This window comes from Puma concolor, chromosome B3 (assembly GCF_028749965.1).
Source record: "Puma concolor isolate L17-30 chromosome B3, mPumCon1.1.hap2, whole genome shotgun sequence".
NCBI lineage: Eukaryota > Metazoa > Chordata > Mammalia > Carnivora > Felidae > Puma > Puma concolor.
In genome coordinates this window covers 116,352,554-116,375,560 of record NC_141672.1, presented here as the reverse complement: position 1 = coordinate 116,375,560, position 23,007 = coordinate 116,352,554, and the positions used below count along the sequence as shown (strand labels likewise).

At 39.8% G+C, this 23,007-nt stretch overlaps 1 protein-coding gene across 9 annotated transcripts in view; it reads right to left on the bottom strand.

Moving 5' to 3' along the window:
* The window catches only part of NEO1 (neogenin 1), a 243,552-nt gene that overhangs the window by 143,597 nt on the left and 76,948 nt on the right, over positions 1–23,007 (bottom strand). For all 9 annotated transcript variants that reach the window (XM_086711172.1, XM_086711180.1, XM_086711179.1 and 6 more), the window contains one exon: positions 20,053–20,206. In XM_086711172.1, the coding sequence (XP_086567298.1) occupies positions 20,053–20,206 (154 nt within the window). The remainder of the gene's footprint in view (positions 1–20,052; positions 20,207–23,007) is intronic.

Here is a 23,007-nt window from a genome sequence, read left to right as displayed (position 1 = left end):
AAAATAATACCTGAGAAACTTTCCACATACAGAGAAAACACTTAAACAGGTTATTCATATGGCTACATAAGGACTGAGACTAACATAAAATTAGCAGGATATAATTTAGTCCAATTTGCTTTGCTCATATTTAAATGCATAAATATCACAAATACAAACCAAAATGTTACAATGAATTATCTCCAACACTTCTAATTATTCTCAAAAGCAGACCACTTTTGTAACCAATTCCACTCCTCATAGTCCATCCCTGCCTCCCGACTCTACCCAGTTTTTCTACAAATTATGTAATTTTAAAGTCTGGAATCAATCTCAGAGTCACTCCACTATAGCACGCCACACTGAGAGGACTAATGGAGAGAGTAAAATGTCAGATCAGAGACATAAAGTCATGGGGCCACAGTGCCTACTGAAAGTTTCCTGTGGTGGCTTGGCTGGGAAGGGGAGGAAAAAGGGCAGGGAAAGAACACGGTTGCCAGCGAACAGCTCCCTGGGTGTGGTTGCTGGGCGGGAATCAGCTATCATGCCATTTATCAACAAGGATGCTGCCCACTATAATCCAAATCTACAGAGTGATTTAAATCTTTTAAAGGAATATTTGAAGAAAAAGTAAAATAACCCTATAACATGGAGGAAGAAATCACAAATCAATATTTTCATCAAATTTTTACAAAGTAAACAAGTTTAGTTGATTTGGAGAGTTTGTAGAGTTGTAATTTTATTTTTATTTTGAGGTTCTATGTCTAACCTGGTTTTCATAGGCAAATTTTTTTCTCTCAAATTTTAGTACTGTCACATTTCCTATCTGTATCTATGTTCAACGAAAAATGTTCTGATTATAATTTGGCTTTTCATATAAAATTCCTGCTGTGCAAAAAATAGAGGAAATGACTATTTATTCTGTGCTACAATTCTAATTCTCAACCTAAGTAAAGTGCTATTCTGGCTTAAATGTCAGTACACTTTTAGCCTGAGTAATTAGTCTTCCTGAATTTGATAAACAAGATTAAGTTTCTGAAGAAAGAGGAAAACCAGAATGAGGTCTGGTGACTTCTCTAAGAAATACCCTGCAAGGTCACAACTAAACTTTGTCAAGCGGCCTTCCAATGTGAAACATCTCTATTATGCCCTCAAATCCCAACTTAATGTGATGAGATAGGGAAGCAATACAACATATCATGAAACAGAGCACGGACTACTAGGATAAGACAGAAAGGCATTCCATGCCTCAAAAAATAGGAAAAAATTCACAAAAATTAAAATCCTCTATTTCACCCTTAGATAAAATCGCTATTAATCTTAAGAAATGGAAAACAACATTCACAAGTGGAAATTCAGCAATATATACATGTGATACCCAGTTGAACATAACTTGAAATACTAGTTGGTGTGGGACTTTTGAACTGACAGATAGTAATTTATATCTAACAGTTATGCTAAAAAATACTCCTGATGCTTGTTTTGCCTCATATTTGCCATAACTGAGTATCACTACAGATTGTAATCTTTCTTAATGGAATTGATTTTACTCCCTTAAAAGAAGCCTGGGAGGAAGAATGTCCATTAGCCTGGTAGAATTCACTTAACTTGTTCACACGATGATATACTGGCTTACAGTAAGATGGCAATCAAGTCTTTAGAACTCCAAAATTCAAAGATACAAGCAAAAGGAACAATATGTGAAAAGTTTATGCCTGGTCACTGAACCCAAGTTAGACTGAGTGTTGCTGGACAAAGGGAGTATGTGTGTGTACCCCTGGGTAGTTGGGGTCAATCTAAGAGAGCTTAGTGTGCTAAGAATTTTTTTTTTTTTTTTTTTTTTGGCCAAGGAAAAGGCTTTTAAGCAGATAAATCACATAATTTAGTGAAGAAGAGGAAGGGGAAAAAACTAGAAGAAGAAAGTTTGATTGTAAAATCACTGTAATGGTCCAGAATTAAAGAGAAAGAAGATAAACTATGGGCAATAATAACAGAAGTAAAGAGAAAACAAAAAGTATTGACCACTCTTAGAAACGATGCAAGAGAAGGTAAGGAGAGGGATATATCTGCTCATTTGGCAAACACTTGTTGGCGTGCCTCTATGTGTCAGGTAGTAGCTGGGGATGTAGCAGTGAGCAAAAACACAACAGTGCACCCATGCAACTCAGTGGGAAAGACACACATAAAAGATGATAATTCTACAAAATGGCATACCAAAAGAACCTACCAGGAAATTAGAAATAAGGAAATATTCTGACCAAAGTAACCTTTGGACTGAGATCGGAAAAATGAGGAGGAGCTAATCAATAATGAAAAGGAGAAAAAGATTTCAGAAGGAAGGACTAGCATATGCAAAGGAACAGTGGCAGAAAGGACTACGCTGTATTTGGGGATCTAAAAATAACTAGTGTGGCCTGGTTAAGAGAGAAAAAAAGAAAGAGGAGAATGGAGCCAGACCACACAAGGTTTTGAAAGCCATTTTAATAATTTGAGTCCTTAGTCTAAAAACAATGAATAAAAAAAAATACATACATACATACATACATACATACATACATACATGAATAAATGGGTAGGGGGTTGACAATGATGTTATGAGATCTGAGCTTTGAAAAGATCACTCTGGCCAGAGTGTGAGGATGTATCTGGAATGAGGCCAGAGTAAGTATGGGAAGAACAGGGGACCACTGGAGTAACTGAGGTGACAGTTGACAGTAGCTTAGAATAAGGTGGCAGCAACACGGATGGCTTTCCAAGATAGGAGGTACCGCAACAGATCTTTGAGAGAGAGAGAACAAGTGAGTAGGGAAGGTGCAGAGAGAGGGGGAGAGAGAGAATTAGAGACAGAAGCTGAGGAAGAGACAAATGTCAAGGAAGATTCTTAAGGTTAGGGTAGAGTGTGTGAGAAGGAGAAAGCAAAAGGAAATGTGCTTGTTTAATTTGTTTTGTGTGTGTGTGTGTGTGTTGTTATTTCAGTGAGAGAGAGCTAAGCCTTTTCACAGGCAAAAGGAGTCAGTGGACAGGGAAAATTTTGAAAAGAGGATTCATGAAAGTGCTGGAGAAAAATGGAAGGTAGTAAGATGCAGAGCACAAAAAGACTTCTTAGATGTCTCTTCCTTTAAAACAGCAAAAAAAAGGAAAGGTAGGTGAAAGCTAAGTCTTATATACTTCCTGGCACAAAATTTATTCTCTTCCAGCTCTTTTCATTCAACTTTTTACTATAAGGTAACTGCAGTTCTAAGAAATAATAAGAGAGATCAAAGATCCCGTGTACCCTTCACCCAGTTTCTCCCAGGGCTAACATTGTAGAATACACCACCACAACTGGGATACTGACACTTCTATAGCCATTTACAGCCGCACTCTCTTCCCTCCTATTCCCATCTCTTCATTACCCCCTGGCAACCACTGATCTGTTCTCCCTTTCAGTAATTTTGTCATTTCAAGAAGAATGTAATATAAACAGTATCATACATACAGTATATAACCTTTGGGGATTGGCTTTTCTCAGTCAGCATAATTCCCCAGAGATTCATCCAAGTTGTTGCATGTTATCAGTGGTTCGTTCCTTTTATTGCTCAGCAATAATTCCCCAGTATGGATATACCACCGTTTGTTTTAACTGTTCACTCAATCAAGGACATCTGGGTTGTTTCTAGTTCGAGGCTATTATGGATAAAGCTGCTCTAAGTACACTTATACAGGCTTTTGTGTGAACATTAAGTTCATTTCTATGTGATAAATGCCCAAGAGAGTAAATGTTAGGTCACACTACACTTGCAATGTTAGGCTTTTAAAGAAACTGCCAGTTTTTCAGAGTTCCTACCATTTCCACATTCCTACCAGCACTGTCAGTGATCCCGTTCTCCGCATCCTTGACAGCATCTGATGCTGTCACTTTTTAAAAAGCTTAGCTATTCCGACAGATACACAGCAATATCTTACTGTGATTTTATTTTTAAAAAAAATTTTTTTTTCAACGTTTATTTATTTTTGGGACAGAGAGAGACAGAGCATGAACGGGGGAGGGGCAGAGAGAGAGGGAGACACAGAATCGGAAACAGGCTCCAGGCTCCGAGCCATCAGCCCAGAGCCTGACGTGGGGCTTGAACTCACGGACCGCGAGATCGTGACCTGGCTGAAGTCGGACGCTTAACCGACTGCGCCACCCAGGCGCCCCTCTTACTGTGATTTTAATGTGCACTTCCCTAATGGCTAATGATGTTAAACAACTTCTCTTGTGCTTAGATGCCATCTGCATATATTCTCTAGTGAAACATTTATTCATGTTTTGTCTACTTCCATTGGGATAATACGCTTTGGTACCGTTAAGTTTGAAAGACCTTTATACATTTTAGATACTAGTCCTTTGTTGAAGATGTGATTTGCAAATATTTTCTTCCACTCCGTAGCTTACATTTTCATCCTCTTCACAGGGTATTTCGCACAGCGAAAGTTTTTAATTTTGATGAAATCCAATTTTCAAAAAAGCATACTGGGTGTTAAATCTAGTAACTTTTTGCCTAGCCCTAGATCCTGGTTTTCTCCTGTATTTCTTTTCTCAACTTTCATTTTGCATCTCACATTTGGGTCCATGAGTTAATTTTATGTCTGAGGTGTGAGACACGGGTTGAGGTTCAATTTTTTTGTCTATGGATGGGTGACCAACTGCTCCAGCAGCAATTGTTGAAAAGGCTATCTTTCTTCCATTGATCTGATTTTACATCTTTGTCAAAAATTAGTTGGCCATTTTTGTTTGGGTCTACATCTGGATTCTCTATTCTGTCCCAATGATACGTGTGACTATCTCCCCACAACACCATACAGCCTTGATCACTGTAGTTGTATCGTAAGTCCTGAAATCAGGTAGACTGATTCTTCTCACTTAGAAAACAAACAAAAAACCTGTTACTTATTCCAGTTCCTTTGCTTTTCCATATAAATTTTAGAATAATCTTGTCTGCATTTACAAAAGATCTTGCTGGGATTTTGACAGGAACGGAGTTAACCTGTGTGTCAACTTGAAAAGAACTGACATCTTTAATACTGACTCTTCCAATCCCAAGACACCATAGGTCTATTTATTTAGATCTTCAATATCTTTCATTAGCATTTCACAGTTTTTCGTATACAAATCTAACAAGTTTTGTTTTTTTGTTTTTTTGTTTTTTGTTTTTTGTTTTTTTTTAATTTTTTTTTTCAACGTTTATTTTTGGGACAGAGAGAGACAGAGCATGAATGGGGGAGGGTCAGAGAGAGAGGGAGACACAGAATCGGAAACAGGCTCCAGGCTCTGAGCCATCAGCCCAGAGCCCGACGCGGGGCTCGAACTCACGGACCGCGAGATCATGACCTGGCTGAAGTCGGACGCTTAACCGACTGCGCCACCCAGGCGCCCCTAACAAGTTTTGTTAGATTCATACCTAAATATTTCAATTTTTTTGTGAGTGACTGTAAATGCTATTATATCTGTGACTTCAGTGTTCACATAGTCATCGCTAGTGTACAGAAATACAATTTTTTTCTACAAAAATATTTTTCAATGGAAAGATATACACTTATATGCTTAGAATCACTACATAAACAAGACTTCCAAAAATTCAAACTCCTTTGTATAAACTTATCTCTGTGCATTTGTTCATTACAAAGAGCCCAGATCATCTTGAGCAATTTTCCTCCATTTCTGAAGGATGGCCATCCAGTTTGTTCCCAGTGGCCAGGAATGTTCTCCATTTCTCCTCCTTGTTCTCAAGGACTAAAGCTGTCTTAATTCCTCTTCAATGAGCCTTGGCATTAGGGCAGTCTCGAAGGAGAGAAATTAAGAGCAGTACAGGTTATCTCTTTTCTTCAATGACTTTAGATTGCCCTTCTCAAAATATACCTGGCTTCCCCTAGCTTGGCTTTTCCCTCTGCTGCTTGGGTCTTTTTACCCACTCTAGTTTCCCGGTGCCTAATCTCTGTTTTCTAACCTAGATTCTTTTTTTCCCCATCATGATAATTGTGCTCTTTAATCCCCATCACTTATTTCACCTATTCCCCCCTCCACCCCCACTTCCCATGTGGTAACCATCATCTTGTTCTCTATAGTTAAGACCGTGTTTCTTGGTCCTTTTTCTTTTTTTACCTTTGCTCATTTGTTTTGTTTCTTAAATTACATGAGATCATCCAGTATTTATCTTTCTCTGACTTATTTCCCTTAGCATCATACTCTCTAGCTCCATCCATGTCATTGCAAATGCAAGATTTCATTCTATAACTAAATAATATTCCACTGTGTATATATATAGATATAGATAGATACACACATTGTATATATACAATGTATATATACAATGTGTGTGTGTATCTATATCTATACACAATGTGTGTGTATATATACATACATACACACACACACACACACACATCTTCTTTATCCATTCATTCATCAATGAACACTTAGGTGGAGAGAAAGATAAACAAACTAGAAGAGACTCAAAGATAGAGAACAAACCGAGGAAGATGGGTGGGGGTGGGTTAGATGGGTGATGGGTAATAAGGAGGGTACTTGTTATGATGAGCACTGGGTGTTGTATGTAAGTGATGAATCACTGCATTCTACTCCTGAAACCAATATTGCACTGTATGTTAACTAACTAGAATGTAAATAAAAATTTGGAAGAAAAAGGAAGGATAAACAAAATAAGAATTTTTATGTTTATATTCATGGGGTATATTGGCCTGCAGTTTTCTTTTTTGTACTATCTTTGTCTGGTTTTGGTATCAGAGTGATACTAGCTTCAACTCCTTCTTTTTTAAAGTGGTTTTTTTTTTGAGAGAGAGAGAGAGAGAGAGAGAGAGAGAGCGAGCATGGATAAGCAGGGAGAGAGAATCCCAAGTATGCTTCATGCTGTCAGCACATTGCATGATGCAGGGCTCAATCCCAACCATGAGATCATGACCTAAGCTGAAACCAAGAGTCAGACGCTTAACCAATTAAGCCACCTAGACACCCCCAATTCCTTCTCTTCTAGTTTCTGGAGAGATTGTGTAAAACTGGTGTTAATTCTTCTTTAAACATTAGAATTCTCCAGTGAAACTATGTGGGCCTGGAGACTTCTTTTTGGAGAGCCTTTTTTTCTAACCTGTTTATTTTGAGAGAAAGAGAGAGAAAAAGAGAGAGACCATGGGTGGCGAAGGGGCAGAGACAGAGGGAGATACAATTCCAAGCAGGCTCCATGCCGATAAAGCACAAAGCCTGACAATGGGGCTTGAACTCATGAACTGTGAGATCGTGACCTGAGCCAAAATCATGAGTCAGATATTTAATTGACTGAGCCACCCAGGTGCCCCTCTTTTTTGGGAGTTTTAAAATTACAAAGTCAACCTCCTTAACAGAGACCTATTCAAATTATCTGTTTCATATTGGGCTAGATGTGGTAGGTTGTGTTTTTGAGCAAACAGTTTATTTTGCATAAGTTGTCAAATTTACTTCTGTATAGTTGCTCATAGCGTTCCCTTATTATCACTTTGATGCCTGCAGGATCGGTAGTAGCACCCCCTGTTTCAGCCCTAATGCTGATCATTGCATCTTCTTTTTTTGTACTTCAAGGATTCTTTCCTCTGTCCCATCCAGTCTGCTGCTGAGGTCATCCACTGAGTTTTTAATTTTTTTTTTTTTTTTAAATGTCTCGCGTCAAAAATTTCCACTAGGTTCCTTAAAACTATTTATTTGAGGAGACTTTTCTATGTATTTGCTAAGATACTCTTTTTTTTAAGTTTATTTGGAGAGAAAGAGAGGGCATGCATGCCTGTGCCATCGAGTGGGGGAGGGGCAGAGAGAATCACAAGCAGGCTCCACACTCAGCACAGAGCCCAACTCAGGGCTCAATCCCACCACCACAAGATCACGACCTGAACCGATATCAAGAGTCAGACACTTCACCAGCTGAGCCACCCAGGTGCGCCTTTCTGGAGATCCTCTATTTTTTCACTTGTTTCAAATGTGTTCGTAATTGCTTATTGGAGCATTTTTATGGTGACTGGTTTAAAATCCAACAGATGATTCTAAAACCTGCCATCTCAGTGTTAGCATCTATTGTCTCTTCTCGTTTGAGATTTTTCTGGTTCTTGGTATGATGAGCGATTTTTTTTAAAAAATTGTTTTTAATCCTTATCTACTTTTGAAGGAGAGACAGAGTGCAAGCTGGGGAGGGGCGGAGAGACAGGAGGACACAGAATCCAAAGCAGGCCCAGGCTCCAAGCTGTCAGCACAGAGCCCAACGTGGGGCTCAAACCCACGAGCCACAAGATCATGACCCAAGCTGAAATGAGACATCCAACTGACTGAGCCACCCAGGCGCCCCTGATGAGTGATTTTAAATTGAAATCTGGATATTTGGGGTATTGTTGTGAGACTCTGGATGTCACTAAACCTTTTGCTTTAGCTGGCTTCTTCTGACACTGCTCTAGCAGAGGAAGGGGGAGGCACCACCTCATTACTGTCAGATGGGAGGCAAAAGTTCAGGTTCCTCAGTCTCCATTTTAATACCCAAGGGGAGAAAGGGATTCCTCATTATTCCTTAACAGTCAGAACTCCCCATTAGGCCTTCACTGATACTACCTTCTGGCTGGGGGCAGAAGGAATGTCTCATTAGCATTCTCACATGGTGTCCACTGACACCACCTTCCCCAGTCCTCTGCCTAGAGAGAGTGCACTTTTGTTCAGAGCAATTCTGAATGTGCCTCTTGGCACTTCCAGGTTGGAAGCTTCTTCAGCTCAAGTTGAGATACGCAAAACAAAAACAAAACCCAAGGAAGTCACCATCATGGTGTTACTTGGGTCCCAAGGTCTCTAACCAGTCAGTCTTCCTCTCTCCACCTTTTAGAGTCTTATGTTTGTTTCATATATAATGTCTGGGGTTTTTATAGTAGGAAGAACAGGAAAAAACATATCTATTCCATCTTCCCAGAAATGGAAGTCCTCCATTTGTTTTTTTAAGTAATCCAATTTTTCTACTATTGTCAATTATAATAACATTAAGCATTTTTATAACTGTAACTTGTTCATTTGCAGCTGAGTTCTGATCTATCATTGCACAGAAACAGAAATTACATGGTTACTAAATTACTTTGTGCTGTCAGTTCCTCTACACTTTATCATTTATATTTTCTCAATTCTCTCCCTTTAAAATAAAACAACTCAATGAATGGGATACATTTCCACCACCCTTCCTTCAATACTACGTTTGGTTTAGATCTAAACAAATGAGATCAAAAGATTAAGTAAATACATCAATTCTTAGTTACAAACACCATGGTAATGTTTCATTTATTTAATTTTTTAAAATTTTGTAAATGTTTTTATTTATTTTTTAGACAGAGACAGAGCATGAGTGGGGGGGGGGCAGGGCAGAGAGAGAGGGAGACACAGAACCCAAAGTAGGCTCCAAGCTCTGAGCTGTCAGCACAGAGCCCAACACGGGGCTTGAACCCATGGACTGTGAGATCATGACCTGAGCTGAAGTTGGACGCTTAACCGACTGAGCCACCCAGACGCCTCTATTTAATTTAATGGTCAAAAATATGTAGTTAGTTTCAAGTTTTTATTTAAATTCCATTTAGTTAACATATGGCATAACATTAATTTCAGTAGAATTTAGTGATTCATCACTTACATATAACACCCACTGCTCATCACAACAAGTGTATTCCTAATACCCATCACCCATTTAACCCATCTCTTACCCACCTTTCCTCCAGCAAACTTCAGTTTGTTCTCTATAGTTAAGACTCTGTTTGGGGGCGCCTGGGTGGCTCAGTCAGTTAAGTGTTTGACTTTGGCTCAAGTCTCACACGAACATGATCTCATAGTTCATGAGTTTAAGCCCCATGCCAGGCCCTGTGCTGACAGCTCAGAGCCTGGAGCCTGCTTCGGATTCTGTGTCTCCCTCTCTCTCTGCCCCTTCCCAGCTCTCTCTCAAAAATAAATAAACATTAAAAAAAATTACAAACAAAAAAAGAATCTGTCTTATGGTTTGCCTCCCTCTCCCCCCATACCGCGATCATCTGTTTCACGTGAGTGAAATCATATGGTATATGTCTTTTCTCTGACTGATTTTACTTAGCATAAATTCTCGAGCTCCATCCAGATCACTGCAAATGCCAAGATTTCATTGTTTTTGATGGCTGAGTAATATTCCACTGCATGTATACCACATCTTCTTTATTCATCAATCAATGGACATTTGGGCTCTTTCCATAATTTGGCTATTGTTGATAATGCTGCTATAAACATCAGGGTACATGTGCCCCTCTGAATCAGTATTTTTGTATCATTTGGGTAAATGCCTAGTAGTGCATTTAGTGCGTAGTAGATAGATCACAGGGCAGTTCTATTTTCAATTTTTTGAGGGAAGCTCCATACTGTTTTCCAGAATGGCTGCACCAGTTTGCATTCCTACCAACAGCGTAAGAGGGTTCCCCCTTCTCCACATCCTTGCCAAAATCTGTTGTCTTATGTTAATTTTAGCCATTTTGACAGGTGTGAGGTAGTATCTCAACGTGGTCTGGATTTGTATTTCCCTGATGCTAGGTGATATTGAGCATTTTTTCATGTGCCTATTAGCCATCTGTATGTTTTCTCTGGAAAAATGTCTATTCATGTCTTTTGCCCATTTCTTCACTGGATTATTTGGTTTTTGGGTGTTGAGTTTGAGAAGTTCTTTATAGATTTTGGATACTAACCCTTTATCAGATAGATTATTTGCAAATATCTTCTCCCATTCCATCAGTTTCCTTTTAGTCTTATTGACTGTTTCCTTCCCAATGCAGGAGACTTTTATCTTGATAAAGTCCCAATAGTTCATGTTTGCTTTCATTTCCCTTGCCTCTGGAGATGTGTCTAGTAAGAAGTTGCTATAGCTGAAGTCAAAGAGGTTGCTGCCTGTGTTCTCTTCTAGGATTTTAATGGTTTCCTATTTTACATTGAAGTCTTTCATTCATTTTGAATGTACTGTTGTGTATGGTGTAAGAAAGTGATCCAGTTTCATTCTTCTGCAAGCTGCTATTCAGTTTTCCAAAGACCATTTGTTGACAGACCTTCTTCCATTGGATATTCTTTCCTGCTTTGTTGAAGATGAGCTGACCATATAGTTGCAGGTCCATTTCTGAGTTTTCTATTCTGTTCCATTGGTCTATGCGTTTGTTTTTGTGCAAGTACCATACTGTCTTGACTACAGTTTTGTAATATAGCTTGAAATCCAGAATTATGATGCCTCCAACTTTGCTTATCTTTTTCAGGATTGCTTTGGCTATTTGGGGTCCTGTGTGAGTCCATACAAACTTGAGGACTGTATGTTCTAGCTGTGAAAAATGCTGATGGTATTTTGATAGGGATTGCATTAAATGTGTAGATTGCTTTGGGTAGTTTAGACATTTTAACAATAATTTTTTTTCCAGTCCATAAACATGGGATGTTTTTCCACTGTGTCATCTTCAACTTCTTTCAGAAGTGTTCCATAGTTTTCAGCATACAAATCTGTTACCTCTTTGGCTAGGTTTATTCCTATGTATCTTATGTTTTTGGTGCAATTGTAAATTGGATCTATTCCTTAATTTCTCTTTCTGCTGCTTCATCATTTGCGTATAGAAATCCAACAGATTTCTGTATGTTGACTTTTATATTCTGCGACTTTACTGAATTTATGGATCAGTTCTAACAGCTTTTTTGGTGGACTCTTTTGGATTTTCTACATACAGTATCATGTCATCCGCGAATAGTGAAAATTTGATTTCTTCCTTGCCATCTTGGATGCCTTTCATTTCTTTTTGTTGTCTGAAATGCTGACGCTAGGACTATGTTAAATAGTAATGGTGAGGGTGGACAACGCTGTCTTGTTACTGACCTGAGAGGAAAAGCTCTCAGTTTTTCCCCATTGAGAATGAACATTAGCTGTGGATCTTTCATATATGGCCTTCATGATGTGGAGGTAGGTTTTGTTTTGTTTTTTAATCAAGAATGGATGCTGTACTTCGTCAAATGCTTTTTGAGCATCTAATGAGAGGATCATATGGTTCTTATCCTTTGCTTTCATTGATGTGGTGTATCATGTTGATTGATTTGCCAATAATAAATGACCCTTGCAACCCAGGAATGAATCCCATTTGATCATGGTGAATGATTCTTTTAATATACTGTTGGATTTGATTTGTTAGCATTTTGTTGAGAATTTTTGCATGCATGTTCATCAAGGATATTGGCCTAGGATTCTTTTTTAGTAGGGTCTTTGTCTGGTTTGGGGATCAATGTAATTCTGGCCTCATAGAATGAGTTTGGAAGTTTTCTTTCCATTTCTATTTTTTGAAAACAGTTTGAGAAGAACAGGTATTAACTCTTCTTTAAATGTTTGGTAGAGGGGCGCCTGGGTGGCTCAGTAGGTTGGTTAAGCATCCAACTTTGGTTCAGGTCATGATCTCATGCTTCGTGAGTTTGAGCCACACATCAGGCTCTGTGCTGACAGCTCAGAGCCTGGAGCCTGCTTCGGATTCTCTCTCTCTCTCTCTCTCTCTCTCTCTCTGCTGCCCCCCCCCCCCCCCGGCCAACTCATGCTCTGTGTCTCTAAAAATGAATAAATGTTAAAAAAAAAATTTTTTTTAACATTTGGTAGAACTCCCCTGGGAAGTGATCAGGCCCTAGACTTTTGTTTGTTGAGAGATTTTGGATTACTGTTTCAATTTCTTTGCTGGTTGTCAATCTGTTCAAGTTTTCTATTTCTTCCTGTTTCAATTTTGGTAGTTTATGTGTTTCTAGAAATTTATCCATTGCTTAAAGATTGCCCAATTTGTTGGCATGTAATTTTTCATAAAATTCTCTTATAATTATTTGCATTTCTGTGGTGTTGATTGTGATCTCTCCTATTTGTGATTTTATTTATTTGCGTCCTCTCTTCTTTTCATAAGTCTGGCTAGGAGTTTGTCAATTTTACTTCTTTCAAAGAACCAGCTCCTGGTTTCATTGATCTGTTCCACTGGGTTTTGTTTCTATTTGTTTCATTTATTTCTGCTTGATCTTTATTATTTCCCTTCTTCTGCTGGCTTTCAGCTTGATTTGTTGTTTTCTAGCTCATTTAGGTGTAAGGTTAGGTTGTACATTTGACATTTTTCTTGCTTCTTGAGCTAGGCCTGTATTGCTATATTCTTTCCTTTTATGACCTCTGTTGCTGCATCCCAAAGGTTTATGACTGTCACATTTTCATTATCAATTGTTTCCATGTACTTTTTATTTCTTCTTGTATTTCCTGGTTGACCCATTCATTCTTTAGTAGGATGGCTTTAATCTCCATGTATTTTTGGTCTTTTCAAATTTTTTCTTGTGGTTGACTTCAAGTTTCATACTATTGTGGTCAGAAAACATGCACAGTATGATCTCAATCTTTTTGCACTTGTTGAGGCCTGATTTAAGACCTAGTATATGATCTATTCTGGAGATTTTCCCATGTGCACTTTAAAAGAATGTATATTTTGCTGCTTTAGGATGAAATGTTCTGAATATATCTGTTAAGTCCATCTAGACCAATGTGTCATTCAAAGCCATTGTTTCCTTGTTGATTTTCTACTTAATCTGTCCATTGATGTGAGATATTAAAGCCCCCTACTTTTATTGTATTATTATGAATGAGTTCCTTTATGTTTAATGGTTGTACCTATTTGGGTTCTCTCAAGTTGGGGGCATAAATATTTACAATTGTTAGGTCTTCGTGTGAGATACACACTTTTATTATGATACAGTACCCTTCTTCATCTCTTGCTACAATCTTCAGTTTAAAATCTTGTTTGTCTGATATTAAGTACTGCTACCCTGGCTTTCTTTTGACGTCTATTAGCATGATAAATGGTTCTCACTATCCCCTCACTTTCAATCTGCGGGTGTCTTTAGGTCTATAAAATGAGTCCCTTATAGGCAGCATATAGATGGGTCTTGTTTTTTTATCCATTCTGACACCCTACGTCTTTTGATTGGAGTATCTGGTCCATTTACATTCAGTGATTATTGATAGATATGAATTTAGTGCCATCTTATTACTCATTTTGTTGTTTCTAGAGATTTCCTTTCTCTAGTCTCTGTCACTTTTGGTCTTTCTTTCCCAAAGAGTCCCCTTTAATATTTCTTGCAAGGCTGGTTTAATGGTCATGAACTCCTTTAGTTTTAGTTTTTCTGGGCAACTATCTCTCCTTCTATTCTGAATGATAGCCTTGCTGGATAAGAATAATTTGGGCTGCATATTTTTCCCACTTAGCACACTGAATATAACATGCCACTCCCTCTGTCCTGCAAAGTTTTTGTCGAGAGATCTGATGCTACCCTTATTTGTCTTCCCTTGTAAGTTAGGGACTTCTTTTGTCTTGCTGCTCTTATGATTTTTTTACCTCTATATTTTGCAAATTCAACTATGGTATGTCTTGGCATTGGCCTGCTTTTGTTGATTTTGATGGGAGCTCTTTGTGCCTCCTGGATTTAGAGGTCTCTTTCCTTCCCCAGGTTAGGGAAGTTTTCAGCTATAATTTCTTCAAATAAACCCTCTTCCCCCTCTTCCCTCTTCTTCTCCTTCTTCTTCTTCTGGGATTTCTAGAAGAATTTTATCTATACTCCTGAATGTTATTATGCTTTATGGAGTCACTGAGTTTCTAAGTCTACATCTGTGATCCAGTGTTTTTCTTTCCCTCTTCTTTTCAGCTTCATTATTTTCCCTAATTTTATCTTCTGTATCACTTAGTTCCTCTGCTTTCAGTTTTGTATCTTGGTTATAGTATTTTTTACTTCAGCCTGACTAGTTTTTAGGGCTTTTATCTCTGTGCTAAGGGACTCCCTGGTGTCTTCTATGCTTTTCTCAAGCTCAGCTAGTATCTCTATGATTCCTGCTTTAGATTTTGGATCAGGCATATTACTTATATCCATTTCAATTAGATCCCTGGCCATGACCTTTTCTTGTTCTTTCTTTTGGGATCAATTTCTCCATCTTGGCATTATGTCTATGTCTCTGCTGTCTTCTCTGTGTTAGAAAAGCCTGTTAAGTTTCTGCCTCCTGAGAGTAACGGCTTTATGAAGAAGACGCCATATACTGTCCAGGGTCTGGTGCTTCAGGAAGTGTCTCTGGTGTATTCTGTGTACACTCTACTGCTGTGTTTTGGCTGCTCTTTCCCTCAGGTCAGTCCTCTGCAGTTACTCCTTGCCTGCAGTGGGGAATGTTTGGACGTTGGCCAGAGTGTGGCTGGCAGGTTTTAATTAGGTGTGCTCTAGTCTGTCTGCTTGTTAAAATAGACCTGATGCTATTTCCACCAGAGTTGAAGCTTTGCAGAACTCTATGGTCGGGGGTTTGTGCTGGTCTCCTGGGGGAGGGGCTTACTGCTTTGGTTCTCAGGCACACTTCCCTACAAAAAGCAGAGGGGTGCAAAGTACAGAGGGGTGGGCCTTTATGTAAGCGGTTCAGGCCACCACTGTTGGTGCTGTGCTGCTTACTGAAGTCAGTTTACCCTGAGGGATGGGGACAGAAATGGCACCAGCCCCCTCCCTCATGCCCAGAGTGAGAGTTCATGCCCACTGCTGTTCGAGGAGCCCTCCTAGAAGAGCAAACAATCTCCCCCAGTGTCCCAGGTTTCCTTCAGCTCACTGCCTTCACCCTGCCTATGTGTGGGGCATCTGCCCATCCAACAGCACAATGTGTCTGTGTTCTATCCCAGGCAGGCTGGCTGAGTTTTAAAACTCCAAACTTTAGGGAACTAGTGTGGTATGGACTCACACTGGTCCTCTAAGGGAGGGTCTTGCCACATTGGGACTGATGTAGGTTTGTCCCAGAAGGGCAGTTGCAGCAAAGAGCAGGGGTGTGGAATCTGGAGTAAAGCACAGCAAAGAGCCACTGTCCACATTAGCTGCCTTCAGCAGATGGCTCTGTGCCTATGCTGAGGGGCAAGGGAGGGTTAATGGTGCCCACCAGCCCTTTTGTCTCTGGAGAGACAATGCCACCTTTCCCAGATGCTCTGTAAGAAGGGGGAACCACCTCTCCCAGTACACCATCTGCCCCTGGGCTATCTGCCCTTCTTCTCTACAGGAGCACTACAGTGCCCTCTGGGCTCCACACCACCCATGCCACAGACCTCCAAAACTCAAGTCTTTGAGCCTTGTTGGTTGTAAAAACACAAAAATCAGCCCCTCTCCTTTTCCCAGTCAATGGTTTTGGAGAAGTGTTTTCCTTGTGTGATCCCCTATCTCTCTCTCTTTCTTTCTCTCTCTCTCTCTCATCTTTGCAGCACCCATGATCTACTTCTCCCCCAAATCATATCTCCACACCTACCTTCCACGATGTGGCCTCTTCTCTCCCTCTAGTTGTGCAGTTTGTTCTGTCAGTCTTTAGATCAATTTCTTGGGTATTCAGAATGATTTGATATTTATCTAGCTGTGTTCAAGGAACAAGCCAAGCCTAGGGCGCTCCTACTACTCCACCATCTTAAATCCTATCCAGTAATGTTTTAAAATATTCATTTTCAAAGAGGTCTTAGATTAGCAATGGAGAAGATGTCTAACAGTTAAAGATTTTTACTAGAGCCAGCCTAGTACTAACTATCTAGATTTCTACCCACTTGTTTCTTCCAATTACAAAATTTCTTTCTAATTTGAGGTTTAAATAATTTATTAGCTAAGGCCCATCTACATATCTCATGATACACTGGTAGAAACAAAGACATTTTGAGTAATTACCTATATCTAACCTGAAGGACTCTGATTTTCCTACACTACATTCAGACATCTGACCAAAAAATATTGGTCACCACTTCTCCCTCCCCCATTATGTGCCACACACTACAAGAGGGTCTGGAAATACTGACATGAACAACATCAACATTTGCCCTTTTATATGCTTGTGAACTTCCTGAGACAGTGCTATACAAAAGCAATGCTTCTCAGACTTTTCTACCACCTAACCCAAGTATTCAGAAACCTGGAGAACTCAAGGTAGAAAACAGTCTACTTAGTCTTAAGTCTTCTGACTTATCCTTAAAATTCAGAGGGATACTACTAGCCATGATATATTCACATTTGGTTTAATTACAAAACATTTTTGGGGCACCTAGATGGCTCAGTTGGTTAAGCGTCCACCTTCGGCTCAAGTCACGATCTCATGGTTCATGGATTCAAGCCACACGCTGGGCTCTGTGCAGACAGCTCAGAGCCTGGAGCCTGCTTTGGATTCTGTGTCTCCCTCTCTCTCTGCCCCTCCCCAACTCTCTCTCTGGTGCTCTCTTTCAAAAATAAATTTTTTTTTTTTTAATTTTTTTTTTCAACATTTATTTATTTTTGGGACAGAGAGAGACAGAGCATGAACGGGGGAGGGGCAGAGAGAGAGGGAGACACAGAATCGGAAACAGGCTCCAGGCTCCGAGCCATCAGCCCAGAGCCCGACGCGGGGCTCGAACTCACGGACCATGAGATCTTGACCTGGCTGAAGTCGGACGATTAACCGACTGCGCCACCCAGGCGCCCCAAAAATAAATATTTTTTAAAAATTAAAAAAAAATTTCCCTGAGAAATATCTTTGAATAAAATTGAATATAACAATTTTATGCAACATAAAAGGAAGATATGTAACATTTCTACCATGGTTTGTATACCCCAACCCACATCTAGAGCCCAGTTGAGAATCACTTTACTAACAGAACAACTGTCCAACACATTATAAATAAAACAGCAATCCTACCTCTACCTCTCTTGGCATCCCTGGCATACTCTGTCTTAATGTTCTTCATAGCACTTACCATAAACTGAAATTTTACATGCTTCTATAATTACTGTCCGACTCTTCCCCACTAGAATATGAGATTCGTAACAGCAAAAGTCTATTTGGTTCACTACTCTGTTCCCAGTACCTAGAACAGTGCTTAACATAATTGGCGTTCAATATGTTGATAATTATTGAATAAGCAAATGAGAATCACAGCAATCCTCACTTTTATTTCTTTTTTTTTTTTTTTAATTTTTTTCAACGTTTTTTATTTATTTTGGGGACAGAGAGAGACAGAGCATGAACGGGGGAGGGGCAGAGAGAGAGGGAGACACAGAATCGGAAACAGGCTCCAGGCTCTGAGCCATCAGCCCAGAGCCCGACGCGGGGCTCGAACTCACGGACCGCGAGATCGTGACCTGGCTGAAGTTGGACGCTTAACCGACTGCGCCACCCAGGCGCCCCCTCACTTTTATTTCTTACATAAGAACTCAACCTCCTTTATCATTATCTATCCTCCGAATGTCCTTCTATGATGATAAAATACAAAATCTTTTAAGATAACCTACTTCAGTTTTCCTACTGCTGATAAAGATTATGTTCGAAGATGTAGCCAATTAAAATTGCTACTCTAAGAGCTTCAAATTTTTATGCCCTTTTCAAAGGTTCCCTATGTTTCAGTTGGCATACATTTTAAATATTCCCTTGAGGTCTTACAGATTCTTTGCAAAATATTCAGCTGGAGAAAGGAGTGGCAAGAAAGGAGTAAAATAGAGGCAGAAGTAGTTGGTGACTGGATGGGTGCTGAGAAAGAAAGAGGTGATATTGGAGATGATACCATTAGTTCTGGTAATGGAACACCTTACTGCAGTCTATCATCCCCACCTGAAGGTCAATCACCAAGCTGACTAGACAGATACCCCTTCCCAGGTCTTGGTTACTCAAGTGCACAAACTAAGACTGTCTGCTTACTTTGGATTACTCAGCTGGGAGTCTTTAGACCTGCTCGGTCCAAATCAATAACCACTAGCCAGACGTGGCTTCTGACACTTTAACTGTGGCTAGAATGACTCAAGAACTGAATGCTGATTTTTATTTAATTTTTATTTAAATATAAAAGCAGAAGCAACACAGGGGTGTGTGGATGACTCAGATGGTTGAGCATCTGACTCTTGATTTCGGCTCAGGTCATGATCTCATGGTTTGTGGGTTCAAACCCCATGTCAGGCTCCATGCTGGCAGTGCAGAGCCTGCTTGAATATTCTCTCTTTCTCTCTCTGCTCCTCCCCCACTTGCACTCTGTCTCTCTCGCTCTCAAAATATATACATAAACTTTAAAAAATAAAAAAATTAAAAAGCTGAAGTAACACTAACCATGACTTTATTGTTTGGTAGAGCTACATTTCACTTTAACTGGTGCACTGTAAAATTATTATTATTGTATTTAGTGGTGCACATGTACATCTTGGTTTTTTTTTTTAACTTAGCTACCAAAACTTTTAAATTACATATGTGGCTTGCATCATATCTCTATTGGACAGTACTACTCTGCAACAGTGGTTCTCAACTGGGACCACTTTGTCCCCCAGGGGACATCTGGCAAGCTCTAGAAACATTTTTGGTTGTCACAACTTGGGAGTGCTATTGGCATCTAGCAGGCAGAGGCCAAACATTCTACAACGCACAAGATAACTTTGTTTTGGAAACAAAATATACCTGAATACCACCACTGCCACTACCTCAGTTCTTTTATCAAAGTACAACAGAGAAAAGCACCCATTACGTAGGTCAAGTGCCCATTACATAAGAAGTAATGAGGGGTGACATGATGGCTGATGTTAATAGAAAGGTTTTTGTGGAAGAGGAAGAATTTTGATCACAGAAGAAGGGTGGCAGGAGTTTAAAAGGCAAAAACAAAAGGATGAGGAACACATTTTCTTTTATTGTTAAAGAAAACTACTACCAACAAAATGCAAATTGCACTCATGAAAATGAATGATAAGCCTCAGGCTAGTCAGAACCAGAAACTCTTGCAACAGTTTAGGGAAGGAGGTCTTGAGGCCTTAAGCTAAGTATACTGTAGCTCAGAAGGAACAAATGGAATAAACGCTTAGTACTTTGAAAGCAGTTTTTTCTTTAAACATCCTTATCATATACAGTATAGAAACTATTTCAAGAATGACAAATGAGCATTATAATGTGTTTAAACAAAAAATAAAGTAGATGGCCATTTTTTTCCATTATTAATCAGTAGTCCCAAACAAGATTAGACCAAGTCTGAAGCTAAGGCTGAAAAAGGCTTTTAGGCAGACAACGTTACCTTTCTGGGTCAAGTGCCTTCTCATTTTTCATCCATCTAATGGCTGGAGGAGGAAGTCCTGAAGCGACACACGGCAACACTGCATTCTGACCAAGGACTCTGACTAAGGAAGAAGGTTGTTTCAGAAATACCAAGTTTGATGTGAACTCAGGATCTAAAAAATAGAAGACAATAATTAAGAAAGCACTTTACCACTTTGGGGCGCCTGGGTGGCGCAGTCGGTTAAGCGTCCGACTTCAGCCAGGTCACGATCTCGCGGTCCGTGAGTTCGAGCCCCGCGTCAGGCTCTGGGCTGATGGCTCGGAGCCTGGAGCCTGTTTCCAATTCTGTGTCTCCCTCTCTCTCTGCCCCTCCCCCATTCATGCTCTGTCTCTCTCTGTCCCAAAAATAAATAAAAAACGTTGAAAAAAAAAAAAAAAAAAAAAGAAAGCACTTTACCACTTTCATCATGAGGACTTGCAATTTCTTGTTCAGTCTGTGTGGTTTTATTTATTTTTTAAGTAGGCTCCATGCCCAATGTGGGGCTTGAACTCATGACCCTGAGATCAAGAGCTGCATGCTTTACTGTCTGAGCCAGTCAGGCACCCTGTTTGGCTTTATATAACTAAATATTTTAAGAAAAAGTGACACAAGAAAATTCCAATTAAATTAGCAAGCATTTCTTAAGTCATTTCAGTGTGCAAAAACATCGTGCTATGCTCTCTGGGGGCCTTAAAGATGTACAAGTTATAGCTCCTAACATAAGGTGCTTACTGACCAACTGAGAGATTATTTGACACGAATCCCCTTCACCTTAAAAGACTGGATAAGGGGGTGTCTGGGTGTCTCAGTCGGTTAAGCGTCCAACACTTAGTTTCGGCTCAGATCATGATCTTGCGGTATGTGAGTTTGAGCCCTGTGTTGGGCTCTGCTGCTTGGGATTCTCTCTCTCTGCCCCTCCCCCCACTCATGCTATCTCTCTCTCTCTCAAATAAATAAACTTTAAAAATAAAAAATAAAAGACTGGATAAGTAAATGTTTCATGAGTGGTTCAAAGAGAAAAGACTGAGCAAGTTCAGGATCCTTAACAGCATCCTCTCCATTCATAGGGGTATCATAAGAGGTTTCCTTTACATCCCTGTATCTGTGTTACTTATGAAAATCTTTCTGAGTTTTGTCTCTTTACCTTACTCACGCAGTCTGTCAATCCTTTGATTTTTACAACGGTACAGCTATGAGGCTACTACTCAGAGTGTGTCCACTTTATATAGCTGCCCTCTTATGGACATCTGAAAAGGCTACACTTTTATGGGTAGAACATCTATTTCCAGTATTAAGTTTTGAGAAGACAGACCATTCTCAGGTAAAGAGACATGATTCTTGTCTCCATATTCTTAGGAAAAGATATTCTACGGCCACGGTAACCACCACCAGGGCTGGCTTTAACCTCGTGTAACTAATTGATGACAGTTCTGTAGCTATGGTAACAAATAAACAAGGTCTAACAGATCAGTGACAACTCGCTTCAGTGAACATGCCTTGGAAAGTCAGCCAATGAGTGATAGCCTCAGGCTTTAGAAGTCAGCCATTCAGCAGTGGAATTACTTGCTTCTACAGCTGACATTAACCTGCTCTCGCCTCTGTAACCAACCGTTAAACATGCTTCTTTGGCTGACATCAACCCACCATTGCCTCTTAACCAACATACCAAAAACAACGTCTTCCCCAAAATTCTATATGAGATTAGCAGTTTGCATTAATTCAAGAAGACTGTGCTTGAAAGTATGGTTTTCTCTTACTTAAGTAAAAAGAAACATTCAGTACTTCGTTTATGTTTCAGATATTGAGTGGTGGCTCATCCCTTGACACTGAAAAATCTTGTTTCCTTGGATCCGGTTTTAAGGATTTGCTTGAATGGTACCCCAGGTATAAAGAAGAAACAGGCCCTCTGCCATGTAAAAGCAAGTCAGGAAGTAGGCTGGAAGACACTGCGATATGGTAATAGTTCTCTTCCCCACCCCCCCCAGATTTAGCTACATTTAATCAAATTTTGATAGAAACAGACACCTTTGAACAAATATCTATTGTCTTCTGTTCTGCCAGTTACCATTCTTGGCAGCAAAATTCCCTACCCTTATTGAGCTTACCTACTATTAGGGGAGAGAGACAAGAAACAAGACAGCATATGTCAGATAGTGATATGTTCTGAAGTAAAACGAAGCAGAAGAGGAAACCATGGGGTGGAAATGGAAGACTTATTTTAAACAGTGGTCAAGGAAGGCTTAACTGATACAGTGACATTTGAGCAAAGAAATAAGACAGTTGATTCAGGCAGACATCTGAGGGAAGAGAGGACTCCAGGCAGAGCAAATGCCAAGTAGCAAGACCTAAAGCAAAACAGTGTTTGGAATGTTCTAGAAACATAAGGTGGCCACAATCACAAAGTGAGGGAGAGAAGAGTACCAGATGGAAGGAGCGTTATGGGAAGAGAGGTGGCATTAAGATTATATAAATCCTGGGGCACCTGGGTGGCTTAGTCGGTAAAGCATCCGACTTCTGCTCAGGTCATGATCTTGTGGTTTGTGGATTCGAGCCCCACATCGGGCTCTATGCTGACAGCTCAGAGCCTGGAGCCTGCTTCAGATTCTGTGTCTCCCCCTCTCACTGCCCCTCCCATGCTCATGCTCTGTCTCTCTCAATAATAAATACATGTTAAAAAATTAAAAAAAAAAAGATTATATAAATCCTTACAGGCCAAGGACTTTAACCTTTACTCTGAGATGAGAAACCATTAGGTTTTGAGCAAAGATGTGACATGATCTAACATACATTAAAAAAAAATAACTGTGGCTCCTGAGGTGTAAACACACAGGACAGGAATGCCAAGGACATGGATGATGACAACAAAGAAAGAAACTGCATTAAAAAAAAAATTAGTTCATGGGGTGCCTGGGTGGCTTGGTCGGTTAAGCGTCC